This window comes from Sesamum indicum, linkage group LG9 (genome assembly GCF_000512975.1).
Source record: "Sesamum indicum cultivar Zhongzhi No. 13 linkage group LG9, S_indicum_v1.0, whole genome shotgun sequence".
Taxonomy (NCBI): Eukaryota; Viridiplantae; Streptophyta; class Magnoliopsida; order Lamiales; family Pedaliaceae; genus Sesamum; species Sesamum indicum.
This window is the reverse complement of record NC_026153.1, coordinates 8,671,073-8,689,341: the sequence shown is the minus strand read 5'-3', so window position 1 is coordinate 8,689,341 and position 18,269 is coordinate 8,671,073. Positions and strand designations below refer to the sequence as shown.

At 34.0% G+C, this 18,269-nt stretch overlaps 1 protein-coding gene across 1 annotated transcript; it reads right to left on the bottom strand.

Moving 5' to 3' along the window:
* On the bottom strand, positions 12,029-18,060 carry LOC105171121 (ribonucleoside-diphosphate reductase large subunit). The gene is made up of 17 exons (XM_011092146.2): positions 17,537-18,060; positions 16,880-16,941; positions 16,692-16,779; positions 16,037-16,300; positions 15,711-15,951; positions 15,547-15,623; positions 15,232-15,402; positions 15,053-15,145; positions 14,810-14,959; positions 14,636-14,722; positions 14,354-14,518; positions 14,153-14,272; positions 13,287-13,489; positions 13,049-13,198; positions 12,822-12,969; positions 12,651-12,734; positions 12,029-12,539 (listed from the first exon to the last, which is right to left on the bottom strand). Exons 1-17 carry the CDS (start codon positions 17,762-17,764, stop codon positions 12,441-12,443), a joined length of 2,430 nt encoding a protein of 809 aa, XP_011090448.1. The 5' UTR covers positions 17,765-18,060; the 3' UTR covers positions 12,029-12,440.

The window sequence follows — 18,269 nt, the reverse complement described above, 5'->3', positions numbered from 1 at the left end:
CAGTTAATAATAAAATACCATAATAAATAGTCATCGACAACGACCACGGAATAATTGTTGGTCGTAATTTTTATTAGGGTGGTTAAGTTAAAACATTTGTCATGACTAAAAGCCATGACAAATATTTTTACCATGGATCTTAGCCGTTGCGAATGATTTTTTCATGGTGGAAAAGCTAAGAGTTTGTTTCGTTGTGTTTTCAATGAGATCTTTTCCACTTTTCACTGTTTGGGTAGGTGGGAATTTGTTTGATCAAGTCATTTTTAGTGAGAATACATTCCTATTTTAATTCTCAATTTTAAATTTATATAGGTCACATGGGCTTGTTATAGTTGTCTTTCTGTCATATAAAAAATACATATACCTATATTTAACATTCTCACACCTATATACCTATATTTGAAAACAATTAATCCAAACATATTCTCAGTTTTCGCACAAAAACCAATAAAGCATTTTTACACATTTTCAATTGTTGGAAACTGAAAATGAAAATGAAAACACAACCAAACGGGCTTTAATTGTTTGTGTCGGTTTTTTATTTTAACCGTGGTTAATAATAGTTATATACCATGATTTTTACCCATAATTATTAATATTATAGTTAATAGTAATTCTTTTCTAGTGTCACTACAATAAAATAAATTATCTCCTGTATTACAAACGACGATAGTAAAATAAAATCGATGCAAAAATTTAAATTTTTACTATAATTAATCAATATCTACCATATTTTTATCTGTGCTAAAATATTTATTAGAATTTTTAATTATAACTAATATTTTAATCTTATTTGCAGAAATAACATCAAGGTTATAAAATTCATGGTTTTTTTTTATTTTATTTTAATGAAATTAATTTGGCTGGGAAAAGAACAATACATACACTTATCCACTTCATTGTTTTGACACTTATACCAAAAATAAATAAATTAAATCCAAAATTTGACTTTGATTTATTCATTTCTGTCCACCCAAAAAATAGTCAATATTACATTATTTTTTGCCCTTTTGCTCAAGTGGCATGCCATGTAGATTTGTGTACAAAAATCCTCTATTGCAAGTGGTTTGAAAATTAAATATTTTTTTAGAAAATAAAGAATAAATTCATATATATTTAAAAAAATCTCTATTATTTTAAAAATATTCTTTAATATTTTGCAATTAAAATCTTCGTATTTAGATATATAGACACTTAGAAGAAATTAATTCTATAAATTACTATTTAACCATTACAAACTAATTAAGTACATCAATAATTGCGTAAAAAAGTATATACTAAAACATGATATATTAAAGATTAAGGTTAATTATACTTAAATCCCTCTTAAAATATAAAATTTTATTTTTTCAAAAAAAAAAAAAATTAAAATTGCACTTACGGCACCGTAAAAAATTTTCTGTATACACATGACTGACTCCCTTCCACTAGGATTTGAACGAAAAATATTGACTTCAATAAAAGAATTATATAAGTCTTTTATTTTTTTGCCCCACATCTAATATTTTCATATATGTTTTTGTACTTATAAGAAGAAATTCCCGTTATAAGTACAAATTTACTACATGAGAATGTGAAATAAACAGTAAAAAATAAAAAATTTACGTAATTTTTCTTTTTTTGTTAAATTTAGCATTTCTCATTCAAATTGTATAAAAAGGGATCAGATATAAATGGTGAATTTTCGAAACGGATGTGAGTATAATTTTATATTTTTTTAAAAAAATTGAACGTAATTAATTCTGAAAAATTATTATAGAAAAGACAAAGACTAGCGTACAATGTGAAATTCAAATTCCGAATTTTTTATTACATAAAGATCGGACACCTACCTAATTTAATTTTGAGATTGAAAATTTGAAATATAGATTTTAATTATGGGATGAACATGTTGCACGTTCATAAAGTTGGACAAGAATTCCCCAACCACATGGTTGAGGGTATTTTGGTACTTTTTTGACTGACTACTTGATGGCCAATTAGATTAAAAACAGTGGGTTGAATAGGTCTCACAAACTTCCCAACTAATTCTCTTTATCTTGTAGTTAGACTTTGAATTTAATATTAAGAATTAGAATTAGAATAAGAAAATGTACCAAGAGAAAGAATATATACAAACAAGGGAAGAATTTAGGCGCATGGATATAAAATTTTCAAGGATCATTACACCAGTAGTGTTTGAAGTTTGGTGTAATTATATATAAATTTTTTGAACTTAAATAATTACATTTAGTGCTTCTGATATTTGTTTTCGTCTAATAAATAGGACTCCTGATGTTAGTAAAAAAAAATTTCTTTTTTTTTACCAAAGTATCCTTATAAGAGTAAAGATGTACGTCCTCACATGTATTAATGTGTGAAGATATACAAGAATAGTTTGTTCATAAAAGTATGAAAAAATTATTAGCATAGTCCACTAACAACGCCTGATATTAATTTTAGCCCTTTAAATTTACTCATTTTAGTTTTAATCCAGTAACTTTCAAAATTATTTAAGTTAGTCATTGGGCAAAATTTCGAACAATTTTACCCCTATGCAACTTTTAAAGAACAGTTTAGTCCATATCCACTCATTTTGCATTTTATTGCTATGCTCGCAGAGAATGGTATCAGAACCTAGGATTATTAAAAAAATATTTGGTTATATTATATTTAAATATTTTTACCAGAAATGGAGGAGACTTTTCAAAAGTATGGAACCAAAAGAAAATTCGAGTTACAATGACACTAGGGAATATTTTCAAACTCTGAAAATACAAAGAAGGGATTTTCTTATGGAAATTCTTAAAAAATGTGACAACAGTCCAAGAAGGATGACTTGGATCTTCTCACGGAAGAAGACATAGAGGATTGGTCGTGGAATTTTGCAGTTCGCCAAATACTACTAGGAAATGCGATGAGGCACTTACACTCCACTGAAGTTCATGGTAGAATACCAGCAAGGATTTCCTTGATCGATACAGTTCTAAAAGTTATTACTAAAGTAACTAAGTGAAAAAACTCGAGTTGAATACCTTGAAAATCTCTCAAGATCTAAGAGAAATCCAAAACACCGTTCAAGACTATTGACATAGGTTTGTACATACACCTATGAAAAGAGAAATCATGAGCCAGAAGATTGAAGATCCTCCCAGATCTACAAAGGATCTTGCAAATATAAAGTTTGAAGTTACAGATCTAAGGAGAAACCAAAGGCAAACCCCTGAAACATCCAGATCTCGACAACTACGAATTAGAGATGTCTTTGGACCAATATCTCGTCCGCATTAGAAGGGAAAGGACTGAATCCTTTTCTCAACTTGGAATTGTGGACTTGGTTAACATTCAAAGCAATGAAATCGCTCCAGCATTACCACCGCCGAAGGGAAGTACAGGTGCGAATGATCCTCCATAGGATAATCCACTGAGAGAAAGTACGGATTTCCATACCAACGCCGCCTTGACGTTCATGGCAACCAGATTAAAGAGAAAATTCAAGATGGAATCTAAGGCAAGTGCCTGAAAGTATACCTTGGGCAAGGACAATGCTTCAGCCTTTGCATCCATACGTCACCATACTCAGCCTTGATGTCATTGACTTCCGAAACATCGAGAAGCTAATAAATAAATGGGTTGCAACCATGAAGATAGCAACAACTATCCTAGAACTCAACAAACAAAACTTCATAAGATCATTGGAGTTAAGCTTGGAGGGTTTTATGAAGATCGGATGGAAAGATATCCTAGAAGATACTAAAGCTAGTATCATTGCCGGAGAATTTAAAAGTGCAACGACAGAAAGGCTAGGAAGGTTTATCAAGATACACTTCATCGGAGATGAATACTTTGAAGTAAGTAGAACAGAAAAGGGTAGAGAATAGGCACAAGCTCTCTTTGGCCTTGAATTAAAGAGTATTTACCAGTAGACGAATATATCTATTGATTTCGCAAGTATTTCTTTCGGAATAGAGTAGCAACAGAAGTAGCCGCTCCCATGTTCTTTGCAAAGATCTGCAGTCCATGGAGAGAAATATTAATCTAATCTTACAAAGTACCCGAAGGACAACTGGATTCAGTAGCAAGGGGGATGTCTTTTCTCAAAGATAAACTGAAGGTTTAGTGTTATTAAGCATCCATCCAAAAGAACATGAAGAGATTGAGAGTTAAGATCAAACGACCCCCTCTCTATTGTGATAATAATAATTTTTTCACTATTATAAGAGAATCAAGTGAACCAAGGAAGAGGAAGAAATAGAGTAGTGACTCATACCTCAGGAGTTCCAGAAAATCCTCTTTTGAAGGAAATCATGATGGTCCAGATCAAAGGCCAGATGCTACAAATATGGATAGAAAACATGACCAACAACGGCTTCATCTCAAGGATCTAGACGAGTAGATGCGAGATCCGCGAGAATAACTCCTACAAAGAGAACTTACAGATGAGCCAATACTAGAGCCAATGAAAGTTCAAAGATTGTAACTGCTAGATATGCGGAGCAAAGAGACATACATCTCCAGACTGCCCCTACAGAAACATGGTGAATTATGAAAATTTGAAGCCATTAATGACATCCTTGATACAGTTTACTATGACGATTTGGTATCGGTATACCAATTTGAAAACCTTCCCTTAGATGAAAGTGTCTATGAGGAAGAAATAGAGACTAATTCGGATGGATCTTCAACTGAATCAGAATAACCACAACAAAAGAGATAGGCTTTAAACCTGTGAAAGTCTGTCGGGATTCTTTTCAAGGATGACGGTGTCAAACAAAATTATGAAAAGAATCATTTCTCAAGACTCTAATCTCAGCCCATACGATGGATTTAGGATTGGAGGAATTGGTAGAGTCCTCAACCAAATAGAACTGAACCAAATGAAGCATCACATAATTTACAATGTAAGTTCAGGTGAAATTGCTATTCTTATGCAACTTACTAGCAATCTGATGGAAATCCAACTTATTCCTAAGGAAGAAATTCTTGAAGAATTAAGTAAACTTAGAGAAAAAAGTATGTTACTACGAAATGAATCCACATAGGAACTATTAAATTAGTAATAAAAGCAACTTTTTAAGGAAAAAATTGATTCAAAAATATATTTATCAATAATGGATAGAAGAATCAATAACCTGAGATATGGATGTCTTGGAACAATGATAGGTAATATTTATGCAGCAAAATTAATATTTGATATTCACCCAGGACTACATACAACCTAGCTGACCAATATTTCAGTCGTGTCTTGACCCTTTATCAGAATTTTAAGAGAAAATATATTATGAAAGAAGAAAACAGATCATATTTTATAATCTATGGAATAGCTTACGCCATTTTCAATACACATCATTCAGATCTATTTCTTAGGAAAGAGTATATTAAGATTTCTAGATTTTTGAATGAATTTGCCAAGAAAATGACACCAGATCCAACAAGGATACCTAAAATGGGTGGTGTTGATATCGTTATAAAGGATCACCTAGTTTTAGATAGAACACTTAGCTCTAAAACTGAGTTTAGTAGCAGAATGTCCTTTTCAGAAGATAAGATCACAGGCTACAAATGAAAAGAGGAGTTGCTAAAAGCCTTAACTCTTCAAACGATTAGGGTAGATAATATAAACCTTAGATGCCCTGAAGGCTGGAAACAAATTCAAGTTATATTTGACATCACTGAGAAAGAAAATTATTTTCCTTGTGATAACTTGTATCATTTGTAGCAACATGTTATTGGTAAATATGAAGTTATGATAGAAATAGTAGGCCCAGATATCATGGTTGCAGGATAAGAAAATGAAAGTATGAAGTTGGGGTTAAGTTTTCTCGAAGATCATAAACCATGAAAAAGGTAACACTATGGAATTCAGCCTTGATCGTGTCACCATAAGGATTGAATGACTAATCCCTTTCTATATACATATGTTGGTATGATATATGATCAATATAAGATAAAATATTTTGCAGTTTATAGTGATTCAAGATCAGGAATTTGCACATCAAAACTTGGAGTTCTCCTTTGAGAAACTATGGAAACCTTACCCGTTATTACAGGAAGGGGTTTTTCATTGAAAATCCTAATACTCAATAAGGGAATGCGAGAAGCAAAACTAATGATTGAAGGAGCATTTGGAACAACTTTGTACAGGGTAAAAACGCCTCCTATCTACTTTCATGATACATATGCAGATATTTTGCTAGGAAATAATTTTATTCAAACCTTTTGCAAAATATGTACAGGATAATAACAAAAAATTTGTTGATTTTTGCTACTAACTGTGGTAGTAAGATACAGATTTTGTAAAGAGAAAAAGGCATTTAACAGGATAATGCCCATAATTTTTTACAGCAAACATGATGATTATGACGATGCCAAATTAACTCATCCGAAAATATAGGATAAGTGAAAAATTGGTAAAGCTCTTTTGTCTTTCAAGCAATAGGACCTAAGCGATAGCAATAGTTTCTACAAGGCTTTTGAAGAAAAAATTAGGAATCTCAAGGAAGCATTGCATGAGATAAAGTTATAGGAACATATTGTGGAAAGGATTCGCAATTTTCTTGATATCTTGAAATATAAGAAGCAACTTTAAAGCTTATTGGGAATTGTTAATTTTGCAAGAATCTTTATCGAGGATCTTGCGAAGTACAAAAAGGATATTTGACAACTTTTGAAAAAACGGAGAGTTCAAAGTGAAAACGGGAGGAAATTTACACGTAAAGAGTTCATGAGCTAAAATAGGTTTGCAATAACCTGCCCAAACTTGTTATCCCACAGGACGAAGACGAATTAGTACCTCTATACAAGACGCCAATGATCATGAACTCTTTACGTGTAAATTTCCTCCCGTTTCCACTTTGAACTCTCCGCTTCTTTCAAAACTTGTCAAAAATCCTTTTTGTATTTCGCAAAAATAGGTTTGCAACAACCTGCCCAAACTCGTTATCCCACAGGACAAAGATGAATTAGTACCTCTATACAAGATGCCAATGACTATCGATGGTCAATCGTGCTCATGAAAAATCCGTCTCCTGGTGAAGAAGCATGGAGATACACAGGAGGATTGTTCACAGAACAACAAGTCCAAGTTTGGTACATCAATGAGAAAGAGTTCTTTGCAATTTGAAAGGCATTCAAGAAATGACCTTTATTTTTACTTGCTAAAAAATTTACATTAAAAGTTGATAGTGCAAATATTAAAGCTTTCTTAAAAAATAAATTACAATAAAAAATAGAGAAGGCACGCATTATCATATGGCAAGCGGAATGCCAATATTATTGTTATAAGATTATTATTATAAAATATCATAAAAATATTCTTGTAGAATTTCTGATAAGAGATGAATGCATCTAAAGCAAACTCCGTCATCATAATACTAAGGCATCTAAGGAAAAATATTGAGGAGCTTGACAAAAAGTTAGGACAGCTAACGGCGAAAGCCCAAATAGTTTGCCAAGTCCAACGAGCAGAATTTGGCACTATCCAAATCGCAATCAGGAATACCATGTTGGCTTCTAGCTCACTATGGCAAAACCTCATGGAACCAATTTGGAAGGCATCGCCCTCGGTGATGACTCGGGAGTTGAGAGAGTATGAATCTACACCTAAGCTTAAAGTACAGGACTCTACACCTGTAGAGGCAAATTCAAATACTGCTTGCACGAGGTTATCGCTAGACTCTGGTGAAAAGACAACAGTTGAGTCATAGGAAGTGCAAACTCCTGATAAGTCAAGTCAACCTAGTACCTCTGGGGAAAAAGTGGGAAAGATTAGCTTAAGCCAATGATCGGCACTTCTAAAGTTAATACTACGATTTGATGTCTTCCATGACTACTTGGCAGGTATACCAGCGAATGTGGAAAAAATTAGTTTCACCTCAGCAGCTCTAGAAGTCGCAGAAAAAGCGTCTCAACCAGTGTTTTACTTCATCAAGCTGCACAGACAAGACACGGTAGCCTTCAACAAAATCAAAGCTGCCACATGAGAAGCTCCACTGGTATCATCCATTAGCGAGGATAACATCCTACCAGATGAGCTTGGGGATGTGACTATGTTTCACTAGATGGACAAAGTCAAGTATCCATTTAAAATATTTTTAAATAAATTAAATACATTGTTCATGTTAAACCCTATGACAGGAAAGAGCACCAAGTTCACAGAAAGTTTGTTTGATAAAAAAAGAATGCTTATATGGGAGAATAAGCTGCCCACAATCGAGGCAACAAGAATGAAGACATGCAATATGTTGCATGTGGGGCAATGACATAACCATGATACCCTTGCTGTGAAAAACAAGAGAAGCCCTTGTTCAGAATCAAGATTCGGGTAACCCAAAAGAAACTTGAACCAAATCCCGATAGGGTAAAAGGAATGATTTTACAAGAGGTAAAACCTTCAAAATATAAAAAACCAAAAGAAGGACTGTCAGCAGAAAAAGATAAATAAGCCAATAGTCAGAATAAAAATAACCAATTGGCAAGCACGTAGCCGACAAGCTATTATGACCAACAATTAGAAAGAAGAAGGACAAAGAATAACCAATGACGTCATCCAAACTAAGTTTGAAATCCAGGATTGAAGTCTACGGGCTATTATAAATAAGAAGGATCGGAGGTAGATCGGGGACATCAAAAAACTTCTACAGCTCTTCAATTCATAATATTTTGAGTCTTTTTCGAATTCTTGTATTTTAGAATTTTTAGTGTATGGGGGTTTCCCCATGGAGTCAAGCCCTTTTTCTTATGAGAGGCTAAATAGTTGTTTCCTCCAATAGAGGAACAAATATCTATGTAATATTTCATCTATTTTTTCAATAAATTAAACACTTATGTTCCACTTGTTCGTCCAAAATTTTTATTAAGTCTATGTATTTGAGTGCCTTCTACATCCTAAGGTAGAAAACGGAATAGGGCTATGTTGCCTGTTGTTGAAGGAGTTAGGTACCCACGAACCATTAGCTGCGGTTGTGTGGAGGACAAAACGATTCTTTTTTCCTAAAAGGGATTTATCTAATCTGTAATAAGTCAATCAAAAATAATTATAAATTTTTAATTAATTTTTTTTATTAATATCAATAAATTCAATGAAATTTAACTAATGGAGAGTGACTATGGGGAAGAGGCTCAATACGAGCCAAAACCCCCTTCAAAATCCCTCGGGTGGTGAATCGAAGCTGAGGTTTGGCCCTCATCCTGTGACAGAAGCTAAAAGGTGTTTCAACTCTATTTGTTAGACGAAAACAAATATCAAAACTACTAAATATAAGTTTCAAATTACAAAAAATATCTACATATAACAATACCAAATCTCAAAAGATGACTGTCTAATAACCCCAATCTTCAAATATAAAAGAGTTCTACTATCGTTATAGTTATTTTTGTCAAATTATACTCTTACATTATATATACACACACACATGGTGTATGTCGCCATCTTGTAGCAAGAGTTTGGTCCATCGTAGTCTCTATCACAATTTTGCTTGTAATATATATAGCATTGAGCACTCTTTGCGTCTATCAATGGTAGAACAAGGTCTTTCCCAAGTTAGGGATAACTTACAATCAACTCCTATGAAATTTAATATAATCATAAGTATTTTTTATTATTTAAACAATTATGAATATTTTTTTGGTGTTTGGAAAAATCGTGTAATTTCTAAATGAAGATCTGAAATTATTAATTTTGTCCTTGTTGTATATTTTTAAAAATTATATAAAGATCGAATGGGTGGATGAAAAAATTTGAGAAATTGTAAAAAGTTAACCTACTTAGTTCATAAAATATTTCAGAAAAATAAAATAAAATTATAATTCATGGTCATAAAGGCATTTTGGTCAGTTCATCACAAAAAATGGATGAAAATGTAACGGAGAACAAATTGGGCTAATTGTTATATGACTATTAAAATTAGGTTAGTATTGATAACTTTTCAAATAACAAAGAGGTATATTTATAATTATATCAAACCTTAAAAGAGTTGATTATAATTTACCTTTAAATAAAAAGAACATCGTTGTCATCAAAGGCTTGTGGAAGCCGTTTACCACAAATGTACAAGTACATTAGCGTTGTTTATATAGAGCTAGGCGTGGCCACAAAAGGACTTTAGTGTCAAAGAAAGTTTGTCGAGCTTGTCAGCCAACGACAAAAATAAGTTGTGTTGAATTGTACGTGTTACTATTCAACTTCTTTAAGTCCCTATCGAGAGTTATGTTAATTGACTCGATTCTAACAAATTTTAATGGAGTCAAACAACAATCAAACTTTGATTATATCAAACATGAGTTGAGTTTGAGTACTCAATATTCTTATTCATATTTTTATCGCTATTTTACTAACCAAGATTGACATGGGATTGAATTTCTTTGTTATTAAAACAAAGAAAAGTGTTAAAACTTGATTTTTCATAAATAGGGAAATGGGTTTGATTCTGTTTGTGATTTAGTCGGTGCCCCATTGCGCAAGATATTGTTCGCTCTGACTTCATAAAAGCCTCACAAATTTGTCCTGAAGATACATTTTGCTAGAAAGAGAAGACTTTGCGGTTTATAAGCCATTCAAACTCCTCGTATACAATGAATGTGAGACGTTTCACTATAAGGGAAAAAGCATTTCTCATCCCGTGACTTAATGCATTTTCACTTTTTGATCCAATTAGATATGAGATTCTCGCTTTTTGTCCAATTACTTTAAAAAAATAGTAATTTTTTGTCCAACGACACCCTACCGTTATATATTTAACGAAAAAGGCCACGTGATTGTTAAGTGCATAAGACCAAAAATATCACTTTCTGAAAATTATGAAACCAAAAATGAGAATCCTAAAACATATGGAACCAAAACTGTAAATGCTCTAATGACCGCCTGTACTTTTCATTAAAACATATAACGAAAATATGTCATAGAACCAAAAATATTATATCTAAATTACAGAAACAAAAATAAAAATCTCATAATTAATAAAACTAAAAATAAAAAAAAATCTAAATTACGAAATGAAAACTATCATTTCATTTTCCCTTTCTCTACAAGAACATTTTTATAAGTCAAATACAGTGGAGTAAATGTACAAAGAGTAGAAGTTTCTAAAGCACACAAACTTGTCCACCACAAACTTGTCCAAGTCATCTTTAGACAACCTCTATTTGTGTGTATCATGATGGTCTACGGATATGTTGAAAGTCGTAGATTTTTACTTTTATTTTTTGTTTTTTGTATGAAGAAAGTTCTAGAATATTGAATCAATTAGAAAGAATATTTCGAGAATATTATAACCACGAAGAAGTAAACGGTCACTCCAAGTGCACTAATATTTTGGTTTAATTATAAAAATCGCCCTCAAAATTAAGTCTAAATTCAGACGAATTTCGTCATTTTTTAAAATTATATTTTAAAAAAAAAAAAAAAAAAAAAAAACTTAAAAATACCATAATAGCTTTTTAGCAACATAGCAGTAGTTGTCCTTAATAAAAATTGTTCTACTCTTCCGTAGTGTTCGTTAAAATTAAATGAAACCCCTGTGAGATTTGTCATATCACAATTGAAATCCATTAAGTATTTTTTATTTTACAATTAAATCCCAAAAAATGAATGTTAAATACACCAAACAACAAAAGATACACAACTACACTAAAGTTTACATGAACACAATTGCTCTTCAACTATGTCGATGAAAGTAACAACCAAGAACAAGAACCATTTATGTATAAATGTTATATTCTTGAATAAATTGACTATAAATCAAGTACAACACACTCAGTCCATTTATTACCATTGAATCAACAGCACGTTATAAAAACAACCAATCCTCTTACAATCCTATGCTCAAAGGCAGACCAAAAACACTTTGGCATAGTTTAGTAGATCACATAACAAATATATAATACATATTATACAATTAATTCAATCCGATCAAATCTAATATGGACATAAATGAAGAATGGTAATGATGCAAAGTGCCGGCTCAGCCAAGAGGAAGCACAGCAAACTGCAAGATTTTCAGGGCCCTCCAGAAACTTGTGTGTTGTGCAGAAGTACTCATCCTAATGGACATTACAGAAAGACGAGGCTCTCTTCATGAGTTTGTAAATACTATTTTAACATTGTACCAAGAAGCAAAGAGCAAACCCAGGTCTATACAAAGATTCACTACTTGCCAAGTTCACAGCAATAAATTGCAGCACAACTACACATATATCATATACAGAAACGTTCAGACATTGTGGAAATTGAGTTAACTTCCATTTAGGATCACTAAAGCATGCGTACAACGCATAGTAGATAGCTAAATTCCTATATCTTTTTTTCCTTTGTAGATATTATAATAACTACTAATTAAGTTAGACATCATTTGGAAACTAGACAAATTCGCAGAGAGCGAAACTGTCAGGAAACCGCGAAAGCTTATACATGTCATAGCAGCAACAGGAGCAGCTGAAAAAACTCATCTCATCTTACAGAGCTCTTAACTTCCACAAGCGAGGCACTCATCACGGTTAGATAAGGAGCATACCATTTGTGCCATCTTAGAATTATCATCATCAACTACCATCTTGGGCTTATCCTGCAAACCACCACCATTTATTTAATTATTTATATGAAGATAAATGATGGAATTCATTAAACTTGCACCATCATGGAATTCGTTAAACTTGCACCATCCAACAGTATCTACCTTTATCATGGAAGTGTCAACTGTGAATTTGATAGCATCAGCTGCAGCACGAGATCTTAGGTAGTACATTCCTGTCTTCAAGCCCTTCAAATCCAAGAACAAGGATAAGAAATCATGAAAGATCAGTAAAACCAACCAATAATAGACAATAGTGCACTCAGTTTAGCTTACCCTAGACCAGGCATGAAAGTGCAGCGAAGTAAGCTTTCCAAAGTTGGGTTGGTCCATGTGGATGTTAAGGCTTTGACTCTGGTCTATGTAGCATCCCCGATCAACAGCCATATCAACCAAGATCCGTTGCTTGATCTCCCAAACAGTCCTGAAGAAAAGTAGATTAGGATGGAGAAGATGCAAAATAATAAGAAAAGAACTGTAGCTCCCAAAATATAAATGCATACTTGTAAATGATTTTAAGTTCTTCAGGAATCTCAGGAATTTTTTGAACAGAACCATCCTCATATATTATCCTGTTCTTAAGAGCTGGAGACCAAAGACCCATCTCGGTCAAATCATGAAGAAGATGCTTGTTCACCACAACAAACTCTCCACTGAAAAGACCATTAAAGTTTACATCAGAACCATAGCAAACTAAATGCAATAGCATGGAGACAAACAAATACTAGTAACAACTTAAACCTCAGAACTCTGCGACTGTAAATATTAGAGGTGTATGGTTCAAAGCACTCATTGTTCCCAAGAATCTGGCTTGTTGAAGCAGTGGGCATGGGTGCTATTAGAAGTGAATTTCTCACTCCATTCTTTGCTATCATTTCCCTAAGAGCATCCCAGTCCCATCTATCTGAAGGCTTCACTCCCCACATATCTGGCTGAAGAATTCCCTGAAAGATATAAAAGCAATGCGATGAAAAAGAATACCTCAAGTAAACCTTGGGGACAAGGCATAAACAAAAATTGGACCTCTATAAATCGTTACATGTACAATACTCAATCTAGTTGGAATAATCACATTACTAGTTGCGTTGACAGTTATCTTCAGTCTCAAATCTCTATTGATACGTCCATTGTAAGTGATAGTAGTGACAGTTACATTTCTAGGTGCGTTTTTGATAAACGTAGAACTAGTAGTGAAAGCGGGAGGTCCAGTATAGAAACCCACGCGAAGAGTAGTGATTTAACTCTAGGAGAAAGGTCTAATGATCTCGATGCAACTCAAAACTACAGGGATTTGTGGGTTCAATTCGAAATTGTTATGGATTAAATTATAAGAAATTTTTTAAATAAAAAATGAATATTTGTGAACAATGTGGATATCATTTGAAAATGAGTAGTTCAAAAAGAATCGAAGTTTCGATCGACACCAGTACTTGGGATCCTATGGATGAAGACATGGTCTCCAACTTCAGCAGTTTATGGAGTCACAATTATCTTGGATCAAGAGGTGGATGAATTGTTAAGTTTCATTAGTTCTTCAGAACTGCAGCTGACATGCAGCCAAACCATTATTGCAAAATTAAAGTGACAAAAGCTCCTCATGCATATACCTTGCTAACAGGACTGCCAGTATAAGTTTCATATGGGCCTTCTTTTTCAGCTAGCTCGCATGATGCCTTTAGTGCATGGTAGTATATGGTCTCAAATATATCCTTGTTCAACTGCTGAGCCTGCACCCAAGATTAAAAGTGATGGACCTAAGATATTTGGTCGAGGCATAGACAAAACAATGAATAGCACAGCAGCTCTACCTCTGGAGAGTCAAATGCCATTCCAAGCAAGATAAAAGTGTCTGCAAGTCCTTGTACCCCAATTCCTATTGGCCTGTGACGCAAATTAGACCTTTTTGCAGTTTCCACAGGATAATAATTCACATCAATTATCTTGTTAAGGTTTGTAGTAACTATTGTAGTGACCTGCACAAACAGAAAATTATTTTTTATTTGGAACAAGCGTATAAAAGCACTAGTAGATATGTGCATATTAGGCCAACTTGAACTCAATAGGCAACTGAGAAATAAAAGAAATCACACCTCGGCCAATTTGTCAAAGTCAAAGTATCGATTTTTAGAACCTATGCTGCCAACAAGCTTCGTTGGTTGTGCTTCCATCGGCACCCCCTGCAAGAAGCAAGATAAAATAGATAAAGACAAGGTACAGGCAGACACTTAAAGACATATTTTATCCAATGTATGCCAAATCATAACCTTCTCTCTGACATATCGTGGTAGAGCAATTGATGCCAGATTGCAGACAGCAGTTTCTGTAGGACTTGTGTATTCAATAATCTCAGTACACAAATTAGAGGATTTTATGGTACCCAGATTCTGCTGGTTGCTTTTTCTATTGCAAGTGTCCTGTTGATGACAAGCAAAGATGGAAGGTTAGCTAATAAGATAAATCCAAAGCATCCGTTATCAACAAAAATTGAACTTTTTAATCTAGGCTACCTTATAAAGCATATAAGGAACTCCAGTTTCAATTTGGGATTTCAAGATTTCAAACCACAGATTCTGAGCCTGAACAACCTTCTTGGCTTTTCCCTGAGTCCATAAGAAACAGACTATAGAAATAACTCATTTTAAACGGAAAACATCATAGACTATCATCAGTATCAGATTGGTTGTACCTCTCTCTCATACTTAGTGTATAAAGCTTCAAATTCTTCACCCCAACAATCAGCTAACCCAGGAGCCTCATTCGGACAAAACAATGACCATTGTCCATTAGATTGAACTCTTTGCATAAATAGATCAGGTACCCAAAGAGCATAAAATAGATCTCTTGCTCGGTGCTCCTCCTGAAAAACACAAAACGGAAAAGAAAAACCTCCACATCATCGGGAAAGTTGCTGACATAAACACATAATGAAATGGTTGCATCTTTATTCTAACAATAGAAATAACCTAGAGATATTAAACACCACTAAAAAGTCCAGCTATACCTTTCCATGGTTTTTCCTCAGATCAAGAAACTCAAAGATATCAGCATGCCATGGCTCCAAATACACAGCAAAAGCACCTATCATCATTGTAAATGAAAGAATATTAAGATGAAATACTAATGCAGGCTTTATGACAATGAAACAACAGAAGCTATTATGCAAACCTTTCCTCTTGCCACCCCCTTGATCCACATATCGAGCTGTGTCATTGAACACTCGAAGCATTGGAACAATGCCATTGGAAGTTCCATTTGTTCCACGTATATAACTTCCAGTAGCACGGATGTTATGCACAGAGACACCAATCCCTCCAGCTGATTTGCTGATAACAGCACACTCCTTGAGTGTATCATATATGCCCTCAATACTATCCTCTTTCATGCATATCAAGAAACAGCTGCTCAACTGTACATCATAAAAGAAAACAATATAAGTGCTCAGGTAATAATTAGAACCCTTTTCACTTGGAAGTTTCCACGATGAGCCATACTTGTGGTCTTGGTGTTCCAGCATTGAAAAGGGTAGGAGATGCATGAGTGAACCATCGCTGAGACAACAGATGATATGTTTTTATAACTGAATCAATATCATCCTTGTGGATACCAACGGCAACCCTCATCAACATGTGTTGAGGCCTCTCAACAACCTTGCCTTGGACCTTTAACAGGTAAGACCTTTCAAGGGTTTTGAATCCAAAGTAATCATAGTCAAAGTCTCTGTCATATATGATCTCACTATCAAGACGAGCAGAATTCTGCCAGAAGGAAAAGAAAACAGCATTAGCACACAGAAAAAAGAATGATAGTTGAATAGAAAACAAATCAATACTTGGCCAACCTCTAAAACTTAACAAAATGGGCTCAACAGTAAGCTACAATAAAATGAAGAGGTTCCCTGTATCTCTCCTCAAATTCTTTGGCCCAATTCAACAACATGAAGCTTGTATACACCAACTAACTTTGGCAAAACTAACAAGAAAATAAAAGGACTTATTGTCATCCATCTATCAACTAACTACTTGCAAGTGTGTGCAACATTTCAAAGTTCTTTTGGTGACAACAATAATGTTCTGCTCATTGGTTCATTTATTAATTCTAACTGACAACTGTTGAATCTTAAAATAATATAGCTGAAAGACCAAATACCTTCATTATAATCTCATAGACATCATCTGCAATCAAAGGAGCCTTCAGCCCCGACCTCTCACTGACATGGTTGTACATGTCTTTGATCCTGCAACAATCATGCAACTTATATTAACAACAAAAATTTACATTTAATAGCTCTTATCATTTATGTGCCACGTCCGTTTATATAAGTTAAAATCACTTACGTCTCAGAAAAAGATTTCTTTGTGTTCTTGTGAAGATTCGACACAGCAATCCTTGCAGCCAACTGCATATTTGCAATATACTCAAATCATTTCTATGGTTTCAAAAATCTTAACCACGTGATCAAGAAAACATGTTTCTTAACTTTCCAGGAGTGAGAATTACATTAACGCTGGTAAAATAGTTCAGTGTCCAACTACATGCATATTAATAATTAAGTGACATCCTGGCCATGAAACATCAAGATTGAAAAAACATAGCATAAAAATATGTACAAATGAAACAATCCCTAATATAAAGCAGAGTTACATTAAACCAAAACCATATGAAGGATAGAAATGTTCTTACCAAAGGAAAGACCAGTCTCACATAATGTCACAAACAATTACCCAAAAAACATAACAACTATTAATTTCATGAGTTATCCATATACAATTTGCGGCAAAAATTACCCAAGATCCGTGAATAGAATTAATTAAAAATTGTAACAACCCAGTAATCAGAAACAAAACTGAAAAGAGCCATAAACACAAGACCGAGAAATAAGACCACTACCAAAGTGTAGTCCGACACAATATGGAACAGATCCGACATGGAAACGAACAACTACGAGCAGACAAACCAGGAATCAACACTCAAACGCAGAATTGGAAACTCACGGAAGCATAATCAGGGTGGTTAGCAGTCATTGCGGCAGCAGTCTCGGCAGCTAACTCATCAAGCTGGCTTGTAGTTACGCCTTTGTAGACTCCCGCGCAGACTTTCTGGGACACCAAAACTGGGTCACAGTGCTCGCTACTCAGCCCATAGCTCAATTTCTTCAGCCTCGCAGTTATCTTGTCGAAGTGCACAGTCTCCTGCCTTCCGTCCCTCTTCACTACATACATATTTCCCTAACAATTTCAAGATTCCGCTCTAGTGAGGAATTTCGTCGAACAGGTATTCAGTACAACCACTGACGAACAACAAATGGGTTCTCTGCGCTGTATATATAGTCACCCACACATACATACAAGACAGGTTTTTGGATATATCTTTAAATAGCGTTTAGGGTTTGAGGAATTTCCCTCTATTTCTGTGACTTTTTGGCGAGCCTTTCAAGTTTTCCCGCCCAATTCAAGAAAGGGAGTTGGGTGGCGGGGAATATGGAGCGGTGGAGAAAGGCGCATGTGGACCATATGTAGTGAATGAATGTGGGTTGGCTTTTATAACAAGCTTTGCCTCTTTGGGACCAGTTGACTTATTTATGTGCTTGCATAAATTATAATTATTTTTTTTGTTATTTAAAAAATTATAAATATTTTCTAATATTAGAAATTATTTAATAAATATCCATTCGTGATAATCCATTGTAACGGGCATTTGCTAGACGTCGTTAATTTCATAAAGTAT